Source organism: Daphnia carinata, chromosome 8 (assembly GCF_022539665.2).
Source record: "Daphnia carinata strain CSIRO-1 chromosome 8, CSIRO_AGI_Dcar_HiC_V3, whole genome shotgun sequence".
In the NCBI taxonomy this organism is placed as follows: domain Eukaryota; kingdom Metazoa; phylum Arthropoda; class Branchiopoda; order Diplostraca; family Daphniidae; genus Daphnia; species Daphnia carinata.
The window spans coordinates 7956285-7980761 of record NC_081338.1 but is presented as its reverse complement, the minus strand read 5'-3'; the positions used below and the strand labels follow the sequence as shown (position 1 = coordinate 7980761).

Below are 24477 nucleotides of genomic sequence, written 5' to 3'. Positions count from 1 at the left end.
ATATCTGAAAGAAGTCTTTTAAATGTGCTCTACACGTCTGTTGGGTGTTTTTGAGATGCCTTGTAGACGCCTATACCCGAAAATTTAAGTCGCCTCTCAGTCTATTTTTAAGGGGTATACACAGCGTAAAAAACATATCATCAGTTATTGCGCGAAAATGAACATAAAACAATCAAAATTCATTGTTTCTTTATTGTCGGACTTCTTTGAAAACGAAAGAAGACTTCCAACATTTCGAAGAAGAATTGTTGAAACCTGACGTCCGAAACGTGCAAAGTACAGCAAACAAATCGTGATGCTTTTTTACATGTCCCTATTTATTTACTTGATCCTGTATTGGCCGTATGGCCCCGCAATGTGTTGATGTACACTGCTAATTCAAGAATATATTACTTGTCATGTAATGATGTGGACTCTTGTTACCATTTTAGGCCTCATATTTTCGTAAAGTTTTTGACGTCATATTCCATTTTTTATGACGTCTGTTAGATGTCTTTAACCATACTTTAGACGTCATTTTCTATGCATTTGGGCGTCATTTTCCATTCTCTGGGACGTCGTGATCCATACCCTAGTAGCACGCGGTGCCGTACATACCGGAAAGGCATCCGCACCGATTTCAGGCATCAAAACGGCACCAAAATGGTACCCGTTTGCAGGATACTAAGGCATCCTCAAGGCGGGTATGAAAAGGGTAACCTTCCGCAGATGACGGAGAGAGCCGACACACGTTTAAGGCATGAAATCGTCATCAAAGCAGCATCATTTAAATGTTGTGCTCATTAAAAATGGGATACGTTTATTAGGTTAGCTTGAGTTTTGGGGGGTGGTTTCAGCACCTTAAAATTAAACTTGCGCTTTAAAAAAAAAAGAGAGCTAGAAAAGTGGGAGTTAGGAAAATATATATTATTTAGCATAAGAAATGCTTAAAACAAGCATTAGTTATGATAGGACTTTAATCTTAAATAATTCATTTTCTTAAAAAAATTAACAAATCATACTTAAGTTTGAAAATAAAAAACATTTAGCATAATTGGTTTAATTGCTTTTGAGGGAACGAAAGTTTAACTTAATTTTGACTTCATCTTTAGGTTTTTTAAATTCTGTTTTTGACCTGTTGTCGAAAAAAACTTAAGTATTTTTCTAGATTTCTATTTATATTGTTCGGAAATATAAGTTGTAACATGAATACAATGGTCCAGTGGAAAGAACATCCGACTGTGGTGTGGGAGACCCGAGTTCGATCCTAGCCACAGCCGTTTTAGCAACGGTGCCAAAACGGTGCCGATGTGCTACTAGGGTAACTACGGAACTCTTAAAGGCAACTATAAAATATTTTTGGGAATTCGCCCATGTAAAACAACATCGTCATGAACGTCTTTCATGCATCAAAATGAAAACTTAAATTTGTCCGCAGATTGTCTTGAAAGTTATCTTAAAGATACTACTAGTCCCTTACATTTGGACGAAAGGAAGGGGTCTTAAATATTACCTAAAGAGCTCCTCGGGATCTCCTCACTCGGGACGATCGGACATCCTCGGGATGTTTTAACGACAGCCCGGTGCTATGTGAGTAGGGACGACGTGTCCTATGTTCCGATTTTCCTGATACGAAGTAGTATGCAGTCCGATTGTCGAAATTAACTATGGCGAGTATCGCATTAGTTTTATGACACTGTAATATGCAGTAGAGGACGGAGACATTCAAAGTTGTATTTATTTCTGTCACGTAGTTGACGTTTTTAGCATCAACGCATGCAATAACGGCTGTATAAAGTTTTACAAACAAATTTCAGATGGATGTCAATGGAAGATGAATTTACTCTGATGGGGACAGGGCAATTGTCGTTTAAATATGGGGGAAACGGTGATGATGCGGTGGTTGCGGACGACGGGTGGGATGAAGCGCTGTCACTCTTGACCGGAAGAGTATTTTGAATAGGGCAGGACAAGAATGCGCGTTTACCATAGCTGGATTTTACATACAATTACATGCAGGCACTTGATGAGAGTGACAATGAGCAAATGGAAACCCATCAAACAAAAGAAAACGTGGGAACATGGGGTGAATCGTAATGGAGTGAATCTGGTATTTACATGCGATATCAAAATTCATTTAATCGGGAACAATCATTTTTTTTTTCAACAATCGACTGTACAACATGCTGATTATCTCCGCCGCTGCCGGATGTATACAAACTTTGGCAACAATGTGTATGATACTCTTTTACATCTTAAAAAATATATATATATATTTCATTCAGATTAAATTATGAATCCATATTCCTTCTCGTTGATTCAAGATCTGCACGAGTTGCCCACGACGGGTGACCGAACAGTTACCACATGGAGAAGGTGGTGATCCGTAGAGATGAAACAAATCAAACGTAAGTCTTTTTGACTTTTTGAACAGCCGGCTTCAGGTCAAGCGTGCTCGTGGTATTATTAGTGTTGGCATTGTTTTTCTCATTGGCCATTTTAAGAACGGCGCTGTTGAGACTGTCAACGAAATTGTTCATTTTACTTGGCTCGTTGCACGATCCATTTGTCTCGTTGAGCCTGCTTAATCTCCTCTGTTCAAGGTATGGCGCTCCACTAAAACCGCCCGATGACGACGCGAAAGAATCGCCAATTTTGCATCGACGTGAAAACATCAAGCCACTGAGGAAGCCCACAATTAGCGATGCGAAGCACGAAACAACCACGGCGATTGTGAATGTTTCCGCCGTGTAGATACCGAACGATGACTGGGAAGCGCCCACTTTAGGACCTGAAATCGGAAAAATTAATTCCATTAAATTCATATCTTATTTTTTTTTTTTTCAGTTGATCATAGAAAAAAGACGATTTGAAATTATGAAGAGTCTGCGTGCTACAAGGTAGGGCCGTCTATGGTTTTGGAGAGGAGGTAATTGAAGTCAAGATCTTTAACGCAAAAGTTGTCTAAGGAAGTGATTCAAGTTCGCGTTGGTTTCGTTGGTTTTGTCATTTTAAATCGAGATATCGGGCATGTCAGTTCGACTACTGAATCCCAGGCTCACCTGCAGCGTTGATGACGTTGTCGTCAAAGACGTCGTGGCCAGGATCTATGAAGGGCCTCTTACGATCGCCTTCCTCCACTATCACGTTCGTCTCTAATTCCACGTCTAACCCTATTATGTATACAGACAAATAAATCGCTTGTCAATAGCCACACTTTTGAAATTTAATTCGGGTTATGACAAATGTAGAAACGCCAATTTATCGATGGTAATAAGCATGCTTTCATTCTAATGCGCTCTCTCACCCGCCCTTCCCAGCGAGAATTAAAAAATATCATACAGGAGAAAACATAAAGTGCGGATGAAGCAGCCGGAACCAAACAAAAAAATAAATAAAAAACAAATAAAAAAGCCGTGCCGTCTAGCGATAAGCAGAAACGATAAAGTTTGATGAGGACTGACCCTGATGCGTACGGCGGGGACTTGGCCAGGTGGTGCTACTTAAAGAAACGGTGGTGGAAGTGCTGGTGGTACTAGAGGTACTGCTACCAGTGGTAGTGCTGTCAGAGGTGGCGGTCGTGCTGGGGATCAAACCTTCCGTCGCCGATTCCGCCGCCGCCGTCGCACAGGGACATTGACACGGGGCGCACAGCGGCTCCTCGGTAACTACACACACACACACAAGACGCAACAACCCAAACGTCACAAAACAACGAAAAAAAACAGACAAAGGAGACAAAGGGCCAAAACTAATGCAAACTGAGCTAAAAAAAAAAGCAACTGAAACTAGGAAGGTACAAAACAGCCAAAAACAATTTAGATAATCGAAAATGCTTACCAACTGTTTCGGCCGATGGTGATGATGGCGTCCTGTTTTTCGTTTTAACGATAGCTGTTTTTAGAACATAAAAAAAAAAACAAAAAAAAAAAACAATGGAACATTAGTCGTATGATAGAAAATAAAGTTTGAGGGCACTTGTTTGTTTTTACCATTATCCGGACACTGATCAGAATATCCCGTAAAAATGCTTTGGATAAGTCCAGATTGGGCGGTAGGTGCGACTGATGCTACGGTGACGCAACGGGAAGTGGCGGCGTTCCATGCACAATAGGGGTCTTGCAGAGCCACGCATTCACTGCAAGCGAACAAAAACGATAATCCATCAGGTCAAAAGTCTCGAATGGCAATATGACAGATCGATAGAACAACAAAGCAGGAAAAAAAAAAGAACTACCATCATCAGATAACATAAACACCCACCTGCAGGTGATGACGCTGTCGGTGTAGCAACGGTGAAGCGGGATGGTTTGAATTTCGTCATTGGATACGACGATGAGTCGTGGTCCAGTCGTTTCCGTTTGCGGAATAACCCGCAGGTTAGTAATGGCCGCTTCCGTTTCAAACACTTTGATCTCCTCGATAATGACGGGTCGAACTTTGTTGATGGAGTCGTACGACTCTGTGTTAATGGCACGGATCACTTTGCCCTTGTCAGTTCCGATAATGAGGATGTCGTAAGTTTTGCCATCAGCTGTCCGCACTTGAGGATCCACGGCAAGTTTGGTAAATTTATACCTGACGTTAAATCGTTAAATTAGTATACCATTGCTCAAGTTGAAGGAAGCAAAAAAAAACAAAGAATGAAAATAAATAAATAAAAGGCCAAAAATAAAAACGGTATTCACTTGAGAGAAGTGTGAGTGACGAGAGGTAGTCCGTAAAAGGCGGGAACAGATTCATCCATCAGCGAGTGAGACTTGATGAAGTTGAGCGTCACTTCAGGCAGGGTACGCGAGTCGTTGACGCACTGGCCAGGTCGGGGCTCCGGGACATCGTTGCCGCTCACAGGTAACCAATTAGCATTCATCGAAGTTTGTTCCTATACAATTTTTTTAGTTTGTTTGTTTATTTATTTGTTTGTTGAGTGCGGATAACGAATAAAGGAGGGGAGCAGCAGAAAACAATAGACAATGAATGAGTGAATGAGATGTGGCCACGGGGGAGGAGGACATAACGTATCGCTTTCTGCAGTTACCTTGAAAGCACCGTCGAACGAATCCATCACGTCTTGTAGGCGATAGGCGCAGATGGCCGAGCCGTAAATGGAGTTCTCCGGCGTGGTGAAGACGCCGTAGATCAAACGCTCCGTTCGGCGTCCATAAGTTCCCTCGACAACGTCGCTAGTCGATTCTGCATGTAAAAACGAGTGAAAGCAGTTAAGACTCTAGTCCTACCAAGCGCACCAATCATCGAGCTGCCAGCCGCAATCAGCGCACTCCTCTCTCAAAACTTTGGCTGACGTCGTCATGAGGATACAGCTTCACTCGGCATAACTCATTCCCATCGACTGCGGGCCCGTTTGCTCGCCCAAACGAGCCCGTTTCATTATACAACGATAATTAGTTAGTTGCCAGGCATAAGAAAGAAAGATAGACAGAGAGAGCGAGGGGAGACAAAACGAGGCAAACTGAGACTCGACGAGTAAAGGAAAAACAAGCCAAAGAAACTTAACACCCACAGTTGAAAATGGTAGGCGTTGGTGAAGCAAGAAAACTTACGAATTTCGTCAAAGTAGAATGGGAAATCGCCGGGCAGAGAGCAGTTGAGACGAGATTTCAGAAATGACGTCCAACGATTAGACCAACGATGCGGGCCTCCCTTGTCGTTTTTGCACACGCGGCCCACGCGTGAATACACAGTCTATTCAATTACAAGTCATCAGGAATGTTTAATCGTTTGGGAATTTTCGAAATTTCATTTTATAGTTTTTTTTTTTTTTACCTTGCCGCAGTTGATGTATTCGACAGCCGTTTCACGTAAAAAGAAATAGACATAATCACCATCGGCTACCGAACTAACGAAGTTGGGAGCTGCAATCGTGGTTTAATAAAAGGAGAAAGATTTCGTTAGAACAATGATTCGTTATCAACATATATAGGAATCCTAAGTTTTTTACCGTTCAAATGTTTAAAATCGTATTGTTCCGTTCTCAAGGGATCTTTGTAGATAAGTGGATCCAAACCGGAAAAATCAGAGACGGTTCCAGCGTACAATTCTCCGTCTAAATATTGTAGATGGGAAAGAGAGCGAGACAGATTAGGTATTAGTAAGTTCTCTCTGTCTAAGGCTCAGTGTAAAGCTCCAACATACCGGAAAACACAGCCGTACTGTTGTGATTAGGATCATAAGGGCTTAGTCCCTTTCCGGAGAACTCTCTGAGAACTTCCACTCCGCTTGCCTGTAACGTGAAACGGATGTAAACAGAATGATTTCCCATTCGCCTCTAAATATTACAGAACAGCCAACTGAGGGAATGAGGTCAGGTTGACTTACGTTCCGACCATATCTGCGACAAAGCGGATTGTAGGCATTCGTCCCGCAGACGAGCATCTCCTCGTCGTTGATCCGGGCAAGTACTCGGATGTAATTCTGACAATCATCCTTTTTTTTTTTCGGTTAGTCAACGAAGAGTTTGGGCACAAAGGGAACATAAAATAAAATAAATGAGCAAAGATTAGATTATGATGACGCACGTGTCGTCAAACAACAAAGTTATCTATTCTGTGCGTGTGTAGAACGCTGACGTGTTGAACTGCTTACCTCTGATTTGCCTTTGACGAGACACATTTCCCGGTGAGTCGACGCCGGATACCATTCAACTCTCTGTCAAAAAGCAAAAAAAAAAAGCAAAAATTATATTCATTGATGCATACAATTAGAGGGAGGTAAGACGGAGGAGTTATCGATTCATTGGTTTAAACGAATGGATTTGTGAATAAGACATTAATGGGCTTGGATATCATCATCTGCGCGTGGACATTTCTGTGAACAGTTTGTCTCCGTTGGGATGTGTTTAAATGGCCAATGTACATTTTTGTTTACAAACGCCTAGCCGGAAGGACTATCCCACATAAAAGGCTGGCGACCCAAACAAAAGAAATGCTTACACACACACACACACACACACAGACACACGTACACAATGACAATTCCCTGAATGGAGTATGCAAATGCGGCAAAGGCGAGGACAAGGAACAGACAGATAAAAAAAAAATAATAAGAAGAAGAAGAAAACCTTGGTTTCATTGAACCAAAAGCTCCGAGTGGAGTCTCTCGTCCGATATGGAATGGAGGACAATCGCCACTTCCATAGTTGGTCAGGCCGAGAGACAGGTTGGTTTCACCTTACCTTTTGCCTCTTTTCATTCTTTTCCTTCTCTTATGCGCCTTTTCTTCTGTTTCCCTTTTTTTTTTCTTTTAAACGATGCATTACATTTTATATTCTTTACGTGAGCTTTTACGACCCAACTCCTCAAACCCTAGCATGTCTTGTTTCAAACATGCGAATAACGGGATGAGTCACTGCCTTTTAACCACGGTTCATTTTTCTACTTGCCACTCCATCTTCTGCGTTCAACGTTATTTTTTTTTTCTGGGGGGATGAGTGGTGGAATCATGGTGAATAACACCAAAGAAAAACTACGGCAGAATAGAATGAAAATACAACTGACCTGAGCTCGATTTTCTGTCATCTCATTCAGACTCAAATTGTAGATGATATTCCTGTGGATAAAAATGAGGTAAAGATAAACTTTCGGTTATTCTCCAATTAAACTTAATTGTTTTTTTTTTCATTAAAGAGGATGATGAGAGAGGGAAAAATGAAAAGACACGTGATAAAGAGAACTATACAAGATTATGAATGTACCTTGCGCCGACTAGGATGGAATCGCCGTTCGTTTCCAGTAATTTAAAATGATCTGGGTGAGAGTGGTTTCCGTGGAAGCGTTGTACTTGTTCCGCAGCTACATGTTAAAACAAAAAAGAAAAAGGGGAAAAAAAAAAAGAAAAACATCAGTTATATTTTTAGATTGATATCAGTGGTTAATCATCCGCTTCCTTCCAGTCACGCGTGCGCCCTCAAACACATTCGGTTGGAAACCAAAAGAGCAGGAAGTTGTTTGTTAAAAACGTAAAAAGGAAAAATATATATACAGTATATATGTAAGAAGAAGAAGAAGAAACCGTACACTACTGTAACGCACGAAGTTACAGCACATCGACGACGATAAGGCAACTTCGTTTTCTGTCGTGACCCACAACGTGACCGACATAAAAAAAAATCCCTCCAGCACCCCACCTTTAAACAAAAAAAAATTTGAAAAAGGCCCTGCAACACTAGCGAACGTAACAGTATGATGCTATTTACTAGGCCACCGAAGCGAACAACTAAATTAATCACTAGAAAACGAATCGTGAGTACACGAATGGTTACGTCAGTGCTCTATGTCCGGTTCAACGGGTTACACCGTGTCTAAATCTTCCAGGGAAAAAAACAAAACAAAGGAGCAAAAAGATGTGAAAGCAGAGCAACATAACAGATGAGGGCTTCATCTAAACAGTCATCTGGCGCTTTTGAAAGAGAGAGAGAGAGAGAGAGAAAAAAAATAATACCTCGGGACTCGAAAAAGAAATGATTATTCATGACGGTGAATGCTGCGAATGGCCTGAAGTGTTTTTCAACACACATCTCTCAGAGACAATTTCTCGGTAGACGTAATAATTGAAAATGAGTGCATTTACTGAATAGTGAGCCTTGCATCATAGAGAGCTACCAGGAACAAGAAGGGGGGGGGGGGGGAAGAAACAAGACAATAACAAAGACGAAAGAAAAGAGGTGGCGAGATTCAATTAGACTGGTAAGAAAAATTCGTTTGCCTGTGTGGGGTCTCGAATACAAATCCAACTGACCATAGCCAAAAGATTTTTTTTTGTATTGTGTGTGTATGTTACAGGAGAATAAAAGAAGATGGGTGGTCTTTCTAACTAAGGGATCGGCGAAGACAACCCTTACAGGACATGCTTCATTATATTTTACCCTCTACTCGTTTTTGTTTGGAAGAGGTTATACAAGAAGAGCTTAAATTCTTTATTACCACTAGACCTCCAAGTGGATGCATCTTACGCGAGATTGAAGAGGGGGGTGGATGTTACATGGATGAGAATTAAATTTCCTCATCGTGATATGGCTAAAGGAAAACAATAAGCAGATACCCAAGATTCTTGTACACCGCATATGCCTAAGCGATTAACTAAAAGAAAAACTGCAGTAGAAATCATATACCCGACCGGACCGTTTTTCTTTCTCGGCAGGTCATTGTGTTTTGTTTTGTTTTTTTGTTTTTTTAGTGTCGATAGCTGTCGGGTAACAATATGCTACAAGGTTGATGATCCCAGCATCAAAGAAGAAGGCAAGTTGGAAACTAACGAGGGAGCACTCCAAATAATAAAAGGAATAGGCAGTCAGACATTATTGTGTTTGTCCCGTCATTTTCGAGAGGAAAAAGGAAATGTATAGACAAAGTTAAGGAAGAATACGAGAGAACGTGTGCATTATGATGGATGAGCACGTTTACTCCTGTCGGGTTTATAGGAAATAATGCAATTTCCGTTGGTTGAATTGGTTCTCTTATTTTTTTTATTCTGTGTTCCGTTATTTAATGATGTGGCTTTTATTTTTTTTTTAGAAGGACTTTAGCTCTTGTTGTTTGTTCTGGATGAATCGTGAATTGTTTTGGACTGCGTACAAAACTAATGATTTGAAAGTTTTATTTTTCCCTCTATCTGGCTGTCTTTTCCGTTTTCCTTTTGGGTTAAACAACACGACACTTCAGGCATTACATTCTTTAGGGCGATGAAATTCCTCTTTTTTTTTTGCCCTGCCAAACTGCCGTTACAAAGACTCAAACTCACGTCACGTTACCAAAAGGGGACCTTACATTTTCTGTATCCCGCTCGATCGCTCGCTCCGAATCGCTACTCAAATAAAACCCGTTTATAATTGAAACAGAAACGATGTTTTCGAAAAGAAAACGGTTGTTCATTCGAAAAAAAAATGTTTCGATCGATTAACGGGTCAGAAATTTCTAATTTAGTAAACAATTATTTCTATTTCTGATCGTGGTTATAGGCGGTTGTATTATTTGGCGTTTTGTGGCTTTGTAAAGGATGCACGCCATCGCATCATTGATCGTATGATTCATTAGCCGAAAGTTCAAACGTCGAAACCAGCTTGCCAATGCCTGCTGGTCGCCAAGGTGGAGAGCAATCACGAGGACATAAATCCCCCCCCCCTTTCTTTTTCCTCAAGTTATGCAAACGCACAGCGGGATAGGAAGACAAAAAAAACCCAAAGTAACGTATACAAATACAATATTTTTTTTTTTTTGCAGGGGAGGAAAAAAAAAAAAAAAGAAAAGAATGTTCTAACAATGGGAGTCGATCACGCCATCAACTCATCAACCGAAAAATGCATGACGGTTTTCGCGTAGAACGTCGTGTGCTCCCCCCTCCTGTACGTACAGGATGTCTACCCGTTGTTGCTTAGACCACTTACCGTCGTGTATCAACTACCCCAGCACATAGGTGAAGAAAAGCAAAAGAACTTGGAATTCACGTATTGCCTACCAGACGACCGACTGCTGTGTGTGGAGTTTCCCGACACCTCCACTAACCGATCGTGAAATTCTCCTATTTCGAAGGGGGGAGAAAATCAACGGAAGCCTGTCTCTACTTTTGTTTTGTCTTCTGACCCAAAGGCTTTTGTTTTTTTTGTTTTTTTGTTTTCTTTCAAAACCATCCGTCATACTAGCAAAGCAAAATGGCCTCCAACACTTTTGACTCGAGTCCAAACTTCTCTCTTTGCGTTTGAGCGTCTAATAATGAAAACCCCATGGCGTATACGTTCTTCTCTGCCCATTTCTCATGTGGTGTGCTAGAGAACGGTTGAGCAACAGAAGGAAGACCTAAAGCTATTTCAATTAACCCTAGTATATAATGTCTGATGCACAATCGATTGCCTTTCGATTTTTAGGCACCGAAAGATATTTCTTAAATGAATTCCTATTGTTTTCTTCGTCGTTGTTTCCCATCGTTGAAAACGAGTGGAGAAATGAACGAGGAAGAGGATTGATATATTATTCATCGGTGAAAATGATACAGCGTTGGAAAAAAGAAGCCCGCAACAACATGCAAAGACGAGGTAATAAGTCAATGTGAAACGAGTCGTTGTCAAAAAAAAACAAAACAAAAAAAAAATCTCCCCCTGTTTAAGTTCTACGGAATAGGGTAGACTGAACAGAAAGAGAAAATTGGGAAATATATGAATACATATGCTTGTGAACCCTACGCAACTCCTAAAAGCTAATGGATAAAAATGTATTCAACAAGTGGCCTGGCAACTGGAAAGACTGTTGAAGAGGGGAGGGTCGACCGTCCAACCGTGGACGGAGGGGTTGATTTTTTTTTTTTTTTTTTTTTTTAAGGTTAACGAAATATACCCTGTGGCGCCATGGGGGAAAAAAGGGCATCTTTTCCTCAACTCGTCATTTGTATTGCAGCCGATGCTGAGACCTCCCCGAGACTTGAGTTAGCTCTTGGTTATGTTGGCAGAGTCCTCTGGTGGTCACCTCCAACTTACCCTAGCTCTTTGTGTGAAACCCCTCTAAGCAACATTTACAAAAGGTCCAAGGTTAGACATGCCCGCCGGCATAGAATGGAGGAGCGGGGGCCGTCAAACCAGAAATGAACAAAAATACAAATATTCTTTCCTTTTTTTTTTTTTAGAAATTCAAATGAACACAACGGCGTTTCTTTTTAAGGGGTGGGTGGAAATGTTGAGTCACGTCTTTTAACCAGAGCGTCGATTGTTTTCTCCACACGTCGTTGCCTAATTTTTTTTTTTTTGAAAAAAAAAAAAAAATGGCTGACGCATGAAAGGCAAGCAGTAGTCGACATTTGCAACATATCGATCAACATAAAAATCGTGCGCTAAAAAAAAAATGGGAGCTGGTTTTTTCGCCATCGACTACCAGAGAACTTGTGTTAACCAACACATGTCTCTACTGCTAGATGTAAAACAGACAATGTTTTTTACTTTTTTGGCCACACCTTCTATTTTTTTTTTCTTTCTCTTTCCCACACACAGAGTGCGTCTTGAAGCACGTGACGAGAACCAGAACCTCGTGACAGGGGGAAGTACACAGAGAATTCCCCCCCTCCCCTTAAAAATAGCCTTCGGGCTTGTTGTTGATGTTCTCTTACGTGTGTAAATATATGAAAATGCTCTTGTTTCTTGACTGATAATTCAGTTGCCACGTCGGTCTTTTTTTTTTTTTTTTTTTTTTTTCCTCGGTCACTGCCGGTGAACGCCCTGCCGATGTAGTGAAGTGGCCTTTTTCTTTTTTGATTTTCCTATTTGCCCTTCGGGATTGGAAGGTGCACGCAGGTGGTGGTCTGCAAAAAAGGCTAAGAGAAGCTGATCTAAAGATGTTCAAAAGCCGTTCGGAGACCAGATGGCCCCATCTTCAAGAATAAATACAAAGTGACGTTTTTTTGGAGGCTTTCTCTTCTTCTTTTCCGATTCTTAAAAAAAAAAAAAACAGTTTTATGATCCCCCCTCCTCGCCATTTCAAGCTCAAGAGATTTATGGACTTTTTTCATCAGACGACATTTTTTTTTTTTGGGGGGGGGGGGGGGGGCTTTTTTTTTGTATTACGAGGTTTTGGCACCGACTAAGAAATTGGAGCCTTTCGTTTCGTAAGAGACAAAGAAAAAAGAAAAAGAAAAAAAAAAAAACGTGGGTGTGGTAGAATTATTTCCGAAAAAAACTGAAGACATTTTCGGCACACTCAACATGGAAAGCCGGGGGAATGTGTGTGGTATTTGCGTTGTCGGTTTGTTTTTGCGGTTTAGCCATTGAGGCGGAACTAAATATACTCCGGAAACAAGACCCGTTTTCTTCGTATATGAATGGCGGTCGACGCAACGATATATCGGAAACGAACTGCGGAGTTCCTTTTCTTTTTTCTTTTTTTTTTTTTTTGGCTCTTTTCCAATAGTAAATTGAGCGACGGATGTGAAGAGACGGAAGCCCTTGTGAGTTGTACTAAGAATACCACGACCGACTAAGCATGTAAACGACACGTGCAAACATTCCGTGATTTCTATGGCGGAAAAACAAAAAGAAAAAGACAATAGACGACGCGCACACACACACACACACAAGAAGAAGAAGAAGAAGCCGGACAACTGTCGTGCTGAAAATACCGGATCATTGCTATCATTTTCTGCTTGGCAGGTATAGCAAGCGGATTTCGATCCTTTTCAGAGCTGTCGGCTAACGTTACCGCTGCTATTTCGCGACCTGTTCTTTTGTTCTCTTTTTTTAGTGTGAAACGCGAAATTCTTTTTTTTTTTTGTTTTCCTTGATCCATTTTACAATGAGAGACAGAGAGAGACATTGTCATTTTTTCGAATTGAATGGGCAACAATGGCAAAATTTGAAGAGATTTCTAGAGGCTGAGCCCAAGATCCTTCCGGCTGCATCAGAGGAGCAATAGACCGGGAGGCGGTATCTGCCAGCAGACCAACAATAGGACTCTAGACGCGTATAAACCTTAGTTCCATGAATATAATTTTTTTTTTTTTTTTTTTAAAGAGGGAAAATAAAAAAGAGAAAGAAAATCTTCTTTTTCAATGCATTTCCACGTTCCGGTACTGAGAATTCCGCAAGGTTTTTTCTTATTCTTCTTCTTTTATTTTGTGCAAGAAAAAAAAAGAAAAGAAAAAAAGAGACAGGGCTTGAAAAATGGAGACAATCCTGAAACTTATCCGATGAGACGTTCCCACAAGTTTGCCCCCCCCCCCCCCTCTTCTCTATACCCCCCAAATAAAAAAAAGGTAAAAAAAAAATATATATATATATTTTCTAGTCAACTTTAAAATTCCCGTGACTGATACCGAACCGTTCCGCAACCAGAACCAATCAGCTTCTTTTTGAAATCCATGTACCCCCCCCCCTCCCCCTGTCTCACCGGTGTATACTCATCGACTGATGAAAACATTCCGACCGGATACGTTCCGATTTTTCTGCATCAGCTCTCTCTTAAAAAAAAAAATAATAAAAATAAAAATAACGCATTGTCTTTCTGCTTTTCCAGTCTGATTATCATTCGTATCATGCTTATCGTTCTAATTATCATGATTTTTTATTGTTTTTCATATTCACGTATCCCGTTGGTTTATTTATTTTTGATCAACACGCGCAGGGAATTCAACTCTCATCGCTTCGACACGCTGAAGAGGAAAGAGGCAAAAAGAAGATCAGATGACGACTCTTCGAAAAAAAAAAAAAAAAGAAAACGATCGATAGATTGATATAACGAGGCAGCGGCTAATCAAAAATTCATAGCCGACGAAGATATAAAAAACGAAAAAAAAATGTTGTGTTTTATATCGCTCGGATGCCAATGCGCTTTTACACCACTAGAAGCGAGCCGTTGATAATGGCTTTCTCAGCACATGATTCCAATTCTTTCTGTGTTGTCTTCCCTGATCGAAGGCCCCCTGTTTGCAACAGCCTGACATACAAAACCGGTCGATCCAGGTGGGTGGGCCTCCGAGAATAGCATTAAAAAAATTAAAAAAAAAAACAGGAAAAAGAAAAGCAAGAAGTGGAAGGCCAACTTCGAGTATAGCTATAATAATAAGCGCAACCCAAAAATATGAAAATGGACAGACGAGAATGAGAAAGAAAACAAAAAAAATCGGCTGACAGGTGAGGATTTTTTTTTTTTTTGATCGACTGTTTAGCAGAATAACAAGACGGGGCTTCTCCGTTCACGGTTGGCCGAGTACATGAAAGAGTCCCTTCAAGTTGGGAGGGCAAGAAAAAGAAAAAATAAAATAAAAGATTTTCTTCTACAAAAATAAAAAAAAACATGATCAACGGGGGTAATGAAGAGAAAGTATTCATTATACGATTTACTCCCACAAGCAAAGCGAATGCACAGATGGTCGATTCTATTTACTCGCATTTAATTGTACCCAAATCGACTGGCATTTTATCTATCGAAAAGAAGAAAACCGGGGGCATTCCACAATTTTTTCTTTTTGTACGTTCTTCAATCGTCACTAATGTGATAAGAAAAGAAAAATTTTTTTCATCAAATAAATAATGGAAAACAGGTGGGTGCGAAAGGTCGGCTAAAGGTTATCAGTTGCTAGCGATGACGCTACGTGTTTTACCTCGTTCCCAAGAGATCAGTGTAACAAACGGTGCACAAACAGCTAGAGGTCGAACCGAAAAGTTTTCTAATCAGACACAAAACACACACACACACACACGCCGAAAAAAAAAAAAACAAAAAAAAACTCCCATCCGTTTTACAAGTACATAGCCGAAAGGGGAACGAAAGGCCTTCCTTTTAAAAGTAGACTCCGACAAGACGTCGTCGTCCATGCCGCCTGCGTAGACATCGAGACAAACGTGGGTGTCTCGACCAGTCGAAATGGGTAGGTCTACCTGTGTCTATACCACACACGCCAGTGAGACGAAAATAGCCGCCGAGATGGCGAGAGGGGGACGTTGTTTTTGTCTTATCCAAACAAACGGACCCCCTTTTTTTTTTTTTTTTTTAAATTCCCCTAAAAAAATATAAATGTATATCGTCCACTCTATTTCTAGTCGGGACGATACGATACGCTGCAACACATAAACAGAAGGACCCCACGATGGGTAATGGTCGACAGTCTTGATTATTTCTCATCCGATAAACAATGTCGAAGCGTATCGGGGAAAGAAGAAAAAAAAAAGGCTGTTTTAACGAAACGTTGCTAACTGCGTTACGACTATTTAAAAACCTTGACGAAGATTTGTACTATTTTCGGAACGACGACGGTAAATTTCAAGTTCGCCGCCAACGCAACGATGTCATTGAGCCATTTACAAGGATAAAAGCTTTTTTTTTTTTGTTGTTTCGGGCGATTGAAAGTCCTCGAGTGACGTAACGATATATGGCACCTCAACCGATTCAATATAGAAAGTAAATCGTAATAAATCAAAGTAAAAAGTTGTTTACATTCAATTAGGGAAACGTTGTTATCGATCGCACAAATCAAGAGAATTGAGCAGGACAGAGAGAATAGAAAGCAATTGCCCGAAAGCCCCCATTTGGAAAATTGAATTTCGTAACGTGATATATATTCAGTGAATGGAGATGAAATGAAATAAAAATTGTATGCGACGTTAAAGAACGATGTACGTTTTTTTTTTGTTTTGTTTTTTTCGATGGCCGTCTCGTTTTCACACGAGTTTGCGGGCGTGAAAATCAATCAGTTGGGCCGCGTCCATCGATCGAATTCCACTCGGGCACAAATGCGCCACTATCAGTCCGCCCACTTTGTACGATGAAGAAAAAAAAAATGCGGGGCCGAGGTTTCGCGTTACTCTTCGATATTATTCAATCCACCTCCTCCCATTTTGATCTCATTTCTCTCCTCTATCGCGCTTCAATGCCCAAAGTGGGTTTTGATTGATGGCATCGGTGATGATATCGGACTGAATGCACCACGAAATATATATAAACACTCAGAAGAGCATGACGTTCGAAGACCCCCCCTTCTTTTTTTTTGTTTTTTTTTTTTTCATCAGTACCAGGGCCAAACGGTCACCCCCTCCCCCCTTAAAACATAACAACAAAAAAACGCACAATGGGGAATAACATTCAAGCATGAAAGGCTTCCGGCAATGACTTAGCCGACATGTAAAAAAAAAAAAAGAGGGTACTTCAAAAAAAAAAATAAAAGAAGAAGTCCCGTACTGGATTAAAAATCAAGGCCCCATTTACATCATCGGAGGGCTATGAGGTGTGTGTCACAAACGACGAGGGGGATTTCGGCTTATTGAAGCAAATTATATAGGACACGGAATAGGTCAGAAAAGCATACAACGGGTTCAAATGGCATAAAGCGGAAAAAAAAGAAGCAAACACCGCAAATTTGATAGCTTGAAACAAAAAAATTCATTGATTTTTACGATGAGTATGACGACACATGCCAGAAGGCCGCTATTCCGAACTTGAAGGTCTCGTGACCCTACGACCTTCTACTTTTTTTTTTTTTCTTCTTACACTTTTGAAGTAGCTGTTTCTTATCCCTTTGATCTTAATCATTTTTTAAGAAGAACAAGAAACAAGAAAACTAGTTTTCATTTCGAAGCGGTAGTTACTGGAGAAAATATATTTTTTTAAAAATGCCCTTCTCTGTGAGAAAATCGTTCAAGCCGAACCGTCATCCATCAACTTTCGAATTGGCTGCGTCCGGGGAACCTCGAGGGTTGTTGAATTGATAGCGATATAGTCAACCCGAAACTCCTCTAGTAGACGCATCCAAGTGATAAACAAAGAGAGAGAGAGAGAGAGAGAAATAAAAAAAAAAAAAGTTCTTTTTCTTGTGTTTTCTTTTCTACCGTCCCTTTCATCCCTGGCCGTCTATCTCGGAGCAAACGAGAGTTAACAAGAGAAATACAACAAGACGAATTAGATGCTAGCATCGCTTCACGAAAGTTTTAACTCATCAAATGAGACGGATGGTTGAAAAGCAGAAGCACAAGTATGTCAAAAGGGCGAAAAGAGAACACGATAAAAAAACACAAAAATAATAAGCTTCAATTTGTTAAATGAAAACAAATGTTCCAACGTCACGGTTTGTGAAAATAAAAAACAAATTCAAGTGTTCCAGCAAGTCTTTTGTACCCTTTCCGGCCAGCGACAGCTTTCCAAAAAAAAAAAAAAAAGACGTATAGACATTGAAAATAATAAAAAAGAGGGAGATTGAATTGAATTAAAAAAAAAAATAATTCAGTTCCTCTTTGTGTGTCGTCATTCTGACTTTCGCATCTCTACCGTTGGCCGGCAACGGCCCGTGACGGTGAAAAAAAAAAAGGGTACTTTATTTTTTTTTTTTTATTATTAGTTATCAACTGATTGTGCATGTTTCATTCTATTAACTATCTTTCGGCTAAAAGTCGCCACGCTCGGGCTCTTGAGACAGAAATGCAATCGTGCTTAAAAGTTCTTATTTTCATTTTCACTGCCATCGCGTTCCAAAATTCACAGAAATTTAGCTTTCACAGGTAGGGGTTTTTGTTGTTGTTGTTGTTGTTCGGTCCGTGTGCGTGAATGCAGAGTGGCCAGATTGCACGAGACACTTTGTCTGCCGGTGGAAAAGATGATTCATCTCGCTGACATTTCTTTCAGCAACGCTATGGCGCAACGAAATCTTCCCAAACATATTTTGTTTTCTTTCTTTCTTAAGTTTTATTTTATTTTATTTCTTTCCTCTCGTTTTCTTTGTTCCTTCTTTTTTTTTCTTTTCTACTCCACATTTGGCTCTTCTTCTTCTACGCAAGATTGGGTCCCCACGACAGCGACAAAGTGTATCGATGATGGGAATACGTAATGACACATAACCTTTATGAATAATTCATTTAGTTCGAGACACACACACACACACATATACGTTCCTGTGTGTAGAGGCCGAAAACCATGCTAAGCCACCGACCGGGAGGAGGCTTTTAACTAGTAAACAAAAAAGAACGCAGAAGACGCCAGACAAAAACAAAAAAAAGGGGGGGGGGGGATGAGTCAAAAAGAAAATGGAAATCATTTTTTTTTAAGCGACGGAAGAATCGTACGTGTCCGACGACAATATTTATAGAATATATACGTCGTTTAAATAATCACCGGCTCCCGTTGACGGCCGGACTAAATATGCAAATGAGTTACGATGGATCAGTGAGAAAAGATGCGACTAGAATATTAAATTACCTGCTTTTTTTTCTTAAAAAAAAAAACATAGCCCATCGTTTGGCTAGGATTTAGAATTTTTTTTTTAAAGAGTCGAGGGGGGGGGGGGACTTTCCACGAATCTTCCGGTTCGTTTTTTTTTTCTTCATTTTCTTTACATTTACATATTCAATCGGTCGCCTAGACCCTTTTTGGCACACGAGAAAGAGGCTGGCGACACGCAACAAAAAATCGACGATGAATAAACGTGACGTCAGCTTGACAAAGACGGAGATACCGTTTGTCGACCGAGATCAGATGGTGTTCAAAGATAACCAGTTAACAAGAAGATTTAGGCATTCAGAGAAGATGCAGACGAAAAGGGAATAAAGAAAAGAGAGGAGGGGGGGGGTTTCAATCACGACCGGTGATCATCGAAATTCAATTCACGGGACAACGGGGAGCTGATGGGAATAGGTAAACAACACAAGCGCCATTTTATCATTAGTTTACCAAGGAGAAAAAAACCCAAGCGGAATGAAACAATCCAAGTTTTAAAAAACTAAACTCAATTTGGGAAGGATTTCCTAATAAAAAAAAAAACCCTGTCCAACTTTTATAGGAAAGCGAATAGCGAATCGGCTTTTTGAAAAAAGAAAATCAAATCAAAATGTTTTTGGCTCTCGAATGTTTGATTTGCTTCGTGGCAAGCTAGCCATCGCTAGTTGTTGTTGTTGTTTTTTTTAATAATGGAAACAGCAGTGGGTGTATTATAAAAAGAAAAGGAGGAGTTTTTTTCCAGCTTACCCAACGTGATGGATCTTCTGGGCTGGATGTCATCTTGCCAACCGGCACCAACCGACGTCCAACAGCTCATCGTCGCCATCAGGTAACATAGTGGCAGAAGCGATTTGAGACGCGGCCGGAACACTGTCCGCCTCTGGCAAAAGCTCGCCGATGATGCGCATGGCATCGCATTGCTGCTACGTCTTCTTTCCGTATGATCAGATGAGGCCATTGTGAATATTTGATTTCTTTTTTATTTTCTTCCTCTCTTCGATTCCCGATCCTTCCCTTATTTTTGTTTTAATTATTCCTGATGATTGTCTTCCCCCCCTTTTTTTGTTTGTTTAATTTTTCCTTCGTTCAGGATGGAAAAATTGAGAAGAACAAAAAAGGGCGTCACAGGTTGAGCGGAATCACTGCACCATTGTTGCGGATTGGCGAAAACCAGTCAAAGCCAATACGTGGACGATTGCAACATGTAGAAAAGCAAACGAGCTCTCAACACACGCAGCAGCAGAAGAAGAAGAAGAAGAACAAAAAATTGTCCTTGGCTCGTAACCAGTTTCCGCGGTGCCGTCAAATTGGCTGCTGTCGGCGTCGACCTACTTGGCGGCTCTCGTAAGCAGAAGACCCTGCAATTTCCGAGATGAGTAGGTTGAGAAGGAGAGGTAGGGTTGGGGGATAAATAGCAAAGAGAATCATGAGTTACAGTATATTTAGCGTCTGCCGTACATGGTATCGCAATCAGGAGGCGTGTGTTGGGCGCGGGAGCTAGCGGGAGGGCATTATCCAGTTCAAAATGGGCCGCCGCTGGCTTCTCTACGAAAAACGATTTTTACTTTAAACTTTTTGGCTTCCTACATTTTTTTTTTCTTCTTTTATTTGAACTGCTGAAGAAAAAAAAAAAAAAAAAAAAGAACTTTCTAAATAGCGTATAGGATCTTTTCAATTTTTACCCTTTCTTCTTCTTCCTCTCTCTCCCCACCCTTTTTTTTTGAGGTTTGATTATTTATTCTGTGAACGCGATATGAAAACGAGATGCAAACGCTATAGAGGCGTGAGAAAAATCAAACAGGGCTGGAGCTTTCTCTCTACAACGCGACACACTCTCTACTTTTTTTTTTTATATTTTATTTGCACTTTTCCCAGGTGCTTTAGTTAAACTTGTTTCGGCTGCCCCCCCGCCCTTTTCTCGGTACTCGTCTCGTTACTGCAGGTGTTAAATTAAAATAAAAGAAACTCGTCTAGGAAAAAGGAGAGCAAAAAAAAAAAAAAGGAGTTTCAGAATTTAATTCCAGTAGCGGAATTTTCGTATTTGTTTTAAGACCGGATGGTTTTTTTTTTATATAAGGATAACGGATGAGGCCGGACACGACGGTTTTTGATCGGCTTCATCCTGCGCGGAAAGAAAGAGAGCCATCGACTCGTTAAACTCCGGATATTGGCTTATTGCGGTCGTTGTGTCTATCCACCCATCTCTGCCGATTTCGTGCAAAACAAGGCCCTTGGACGGGAAACTGTGCTCACTTGGGCCAAGCCAATCACGTCCTATTTTTGAAGTCAAGAGGTTCGTGACGTCAATTCTTTTCAGATCCTTAGAAATATATCTTCCTACTTTTGGCCGACTATCGACTTCCCGATTCGTACGCACACACAATAACAACATCAGCTGATTTGTTTCTATAATTACATTTTCCCCGAAAATATTATTTTAAAAAAGGGGGGGGGGGGGATAGAATAATAAAAAAAAAATGAAAAGAGAAAAGACATGGTGTAGAGGAGGGTTGCTGGTAATGGCGTCGGCCCGATTCGTGTTAACACTATCATCAGTTTGGGGCCATTGTAATGACCTGCAGGGTATTTCTCAGTTTTCTCTCCACTCTCCGTGTGTTCTCTGCGCACACACACACACACACCACCCATCTCTCTCTCTCTCTTTTCTCATCTGTATACTTCTTGTATTTTTTTTTTTCTTGATTTTTATTTTCGTCCTTTCTCGCCGACTTGATGATGCCGGTTGTTTGCCCTAATCACCCGCGTGTATTCAAATGCGCACGGCAACACGTCGGCGTTCGGTCATCATCATTACCGATACGGAACCCCCCCAATGTCTATTGGAGGAGAGAAAGAAAGAAAGAGAAGAACATCCCGAAATGATATCCAAGAGGAAGGCGAACAATTTGACTAAAGCCCCCCCCGCTAACGGCGTTTGTAATGGCGGCCGCGGCCGGCAGACGTGAAAAAAGAGAAGCGGACGGACGAGATCACAGGATATGGCTGGGTGGGGAGGAATGGGTGATACGCCACATCCTCGTCAACGCCCCAATATCCAGGTCACCTGGGCCGATGCCAATAATTTTTTTTTTTTTTTGTGGGCTTTTTCAGACGGATTTTTTTTTTTTTTATATTATTCTTCTTCATGCCCTGATCGACGATCCGGTTCCTGGTCTATTCGACTGCGTTCCCCGCCCTAATCAAATAACCCGTACGACTTGTTTTGTGGCATTGGAGGTCACACTCGATACAATCCAAACAGACATTAAAAGAAACTCGTATCATTTAACATTTAATACGAACAGTTCTTGTTTGTTTTGGTTTCTTTTTTTTTTTCCTATGACAACGCTAATCTGCCAAAATATGCTGGAATTCTGAGGAAATGATTGACAAAGCTATTAAGAACGAAGCAAAATGTCTGAATCGGGGGGTGGTTGTCAATCAAAAAAATAAAATGTGCCATCTAAAATATATCCGGGCTCCATTATTTAATTCGCATTCCTGTCTACTTGGCTGATCGGCAGATCCATCACGCAGAACGCAATAATATAGCGCGACGACATCCCAAAATTGCCACACCAACAACCGACCGAACATTGCGAAACGGGGGGATAAAAAAAAAAGGAAAGAATGAAATGAACGCATTGAATGATGGCAGACAATCGGGAAAGGGATTCGTCACTACGTCCACAATTTTGGCGGGCAAAATTGTTCATCGCCGCCATAAATTGGATGTCGGGGAAGGGTATCAAACATGGCCGACTAGTTGGACACGCCAAATTGAGGAAATGTGCGAAACTGTCACGCGATTTTTTTTTTGTTCTTTGTTGGGGGGGGGGGGGACTTTTTTGTTTTAAACAAACGAAACATAACCAAATCGAATGTGCGAAACGTTACCTGGTAAAGCTGCGTCCGCTCTTCGCGAAACTGATTTTAATCCAGAGAATGTAAATGTCTGTCGGCAGGTCGAAAATCAAATCACTTGTACTTCAATTAAGGACAGTCGAAAGCAAGTCGAAAAAAACTGCACGGCAGTAGATAGGCAATGTCTGTGTGTGTGTGTGTGTAGACGTGCCAGTCAAACAAGTTCAGAGGGTTATTTTATTTTTACTATTCTCAATCAACGGAGCGACGAGTAGCACGAACCTACCAGCACAAATGGTAAAACCCAACTGATCCAAGCTCACCGCTTGGTCCGCTTGTCATACCATCAAGCGCTTGGCTTGGTTTCCCCCTCCTTTCCAGTCTCCCCTCCTCCTCCTTTTTCTTTTTTTTTTTTTTTTTTTTTTTTACTACGACTACCACTACGATAGGACTTTTCTTTACTATTCGTATGCGATAGCTGGTCGTGTGTAGTGTGCTTAACGTATATACGGAGAAGGGCTGTCTATTTTCTTTTTCTTTTTTTCTATTTTTTTTTTTTCAGTGGGGGTACTGGCTATAGAGAAAATGTACTGCTGGCAGCGCCGCCAAATGGCAAGATTGTAGCCGGAGGGATTGGTGGACGATCTTGGACTTCTCTCGGTTGACCGTTTTCTTTCTTTTTTTTTTTTTTATTAATATTTTAAAAGAATTGTGTTTTTTTTTGAAATCTATTTAATTCCTGCAGGGCAATGGTCTTTTCTTTTAACCCGATGGAAAAGGCAAGATAGACACACACACACACACACACACACGTACACACAGACACGCGCATTTGAAATATAAACAAAAAGTCAGTGGGAAGGAGTGATCCAAGCCAAAGAGAATAGTAGATTTTTATTTAAGACAGTTCTTTTTTCTCGTTCTCGTTCTGGAACATTATATATATATATAAACCCAAAGACGACGACTGCTATTTACTAAAGACTCGTCTCTTCGTAGAAACTTTATTTTTTATTTTTTATTTTCAATTCTTTTTCATTTGTCATTGGAAATGGAAATCGAAAAAAGAAAAGAAAAGAAGGAAGACGGTCAACATCAAACAGCCCAATGCGAATGGCGACACGAGAGTGGTGATGATGGCGTTTGCCTTCTCGTACACGAGATGAAACTCTTCTTCTCTTATTTTCCAATAAAGGATTCGGAGAAGTATAGGCTGAAACGGGCAAAGGTCTTCTTTCTTTTTTTGGAGGGATTGGGCACATCCACACATATCCGTTTTTGATTTCAGATGACTATCGAAACAAGATAACTTGGAAAAAAGGCCAGCCAAAATTTAAAAAAAAAGAAGAACATTAAAAGCCATTCGAATTTTTTTTTTATGCACAAAGATTTCTCAAGCGTCGCGTTTTCAATATAGAAGACATTGAATGCGCAATGGATTGGCACTTGTGGACGCACTTCATTGCACGCAATAGACACAAGCTTTTAAATAGCGTTCAGTTTCAACTAAAAAGGCCATCTCTTTTTCTCTTTAAAAAAAAAAAAGAGTAAAAACTCTTAGCGGATGGACGACGAAACCGAGGTCTTGGTGTTTATAGTGCACTAGAGAAATAAGGGTGGGGAGAGGGGGGGGGGGATTTCAGCGGAATCGGATGATTTCTTTTTCTCCCCCTCTGGTTTTTATTTTTATTTTTATTTTTTTCAAGATTTTTCGAAACACCTGGCGGTAGCCCGAGGCGAAACGGGGCCACGCACTCTGCGCTGTCTCTCTTTTTTTATTTTATGTTACTTTGCCCTTAAGATTCATTTTCTTTTTTCTTTAAAAGAAACAAAAAAAAGGGACCCGGGGAGGTAGGAAGGTAAAAAGCAAGAAGAAGAAGGAAGAGGAGGAACGAACCCACTTGCCCCCAAGTCATCAAAGCGATCAGACAGTCATAGACCGGAG

At 40.7% G+C, this 24477-nt stretch overlaps 1 protein-coding gene across 4 annotated transcripts; it reads right to left on the bottom strand.

Moving 5' to 3' along the window:
- Nucleotides 1–1699: 1699 nt before the first annotated feature.
- Nucleotides 1700–22837, bottom strand: LOC130700419 (semaphorin-1A-like). 4 transcript variants are annotated; one of them, XM_057522467.2, is made up of 18 exons: nt 22566–22836; nt 19416–20026; nt 7691–7787; nt 7494–7545; nt 6583–6645; nt 6316–6423; nt 6133–6220; nt 5939–6043; nt 5764–5852; nt 5541–5682; nt 5018–5172; nt 4668–4861; nt 4243–4557; nt 3972–4117; nt 3820–3873; nt 3444–3647; nt 3042–3152; nt 1700–2770 (listed from the first exon to the last, which is right to left on the bottom strand). In XM_057522467.2, the coding sequence occupies exons 2-18, from the start codon at nt 19624–19626 to the stop codon at nt 2382–2384; spliced, it is 2523 nt and encodes an 840-aa protein (XP_057378450.1). In that variant the 5' UTR covers nt 19627–20026; nt 22566–22836; the 3' UTR covers nt 1700–2381. The 4 variants fall into 4 exon arrangements, with proteins under 4 accessions (XP_057378450.1, XP_059352583.1, XP_059352584.1 ...); XM_059496600.1 differs by lacking the exon at nt 3042–3152 and having other exon boundaries at nt 22566–22837; XM_059496601.1 differs by lacking the exon at nt 3444–3647.
- Nucleotides 22838–24477: the final 1640 nt, after the last annotated feature.

Bases quoted from the DNA above. Each gene is read 5' to 3' on its own strand.
- LOC130700419 (XM_057522467.2), bottom strand. From the start codon at position 19,626: ATGGCCTCATCTGATCATACGGAAAGAAGACGTAGCAGCAATGCGATG. The intron at 5,683-5,763 runs GTAAAAAAAAAA...GTAATTGAATAG, and splicing joins AATACATCAACTGCGGCAAG to ACTGTGTATTCACGCGTGGG. The intron at 5,173-5,540 runs GTAAGTTTTCTT...TTTTACATGCAG, and splicing joins ATTCTACTTTGACGAAATTC to AATCGACTAGCGACGTTGTC.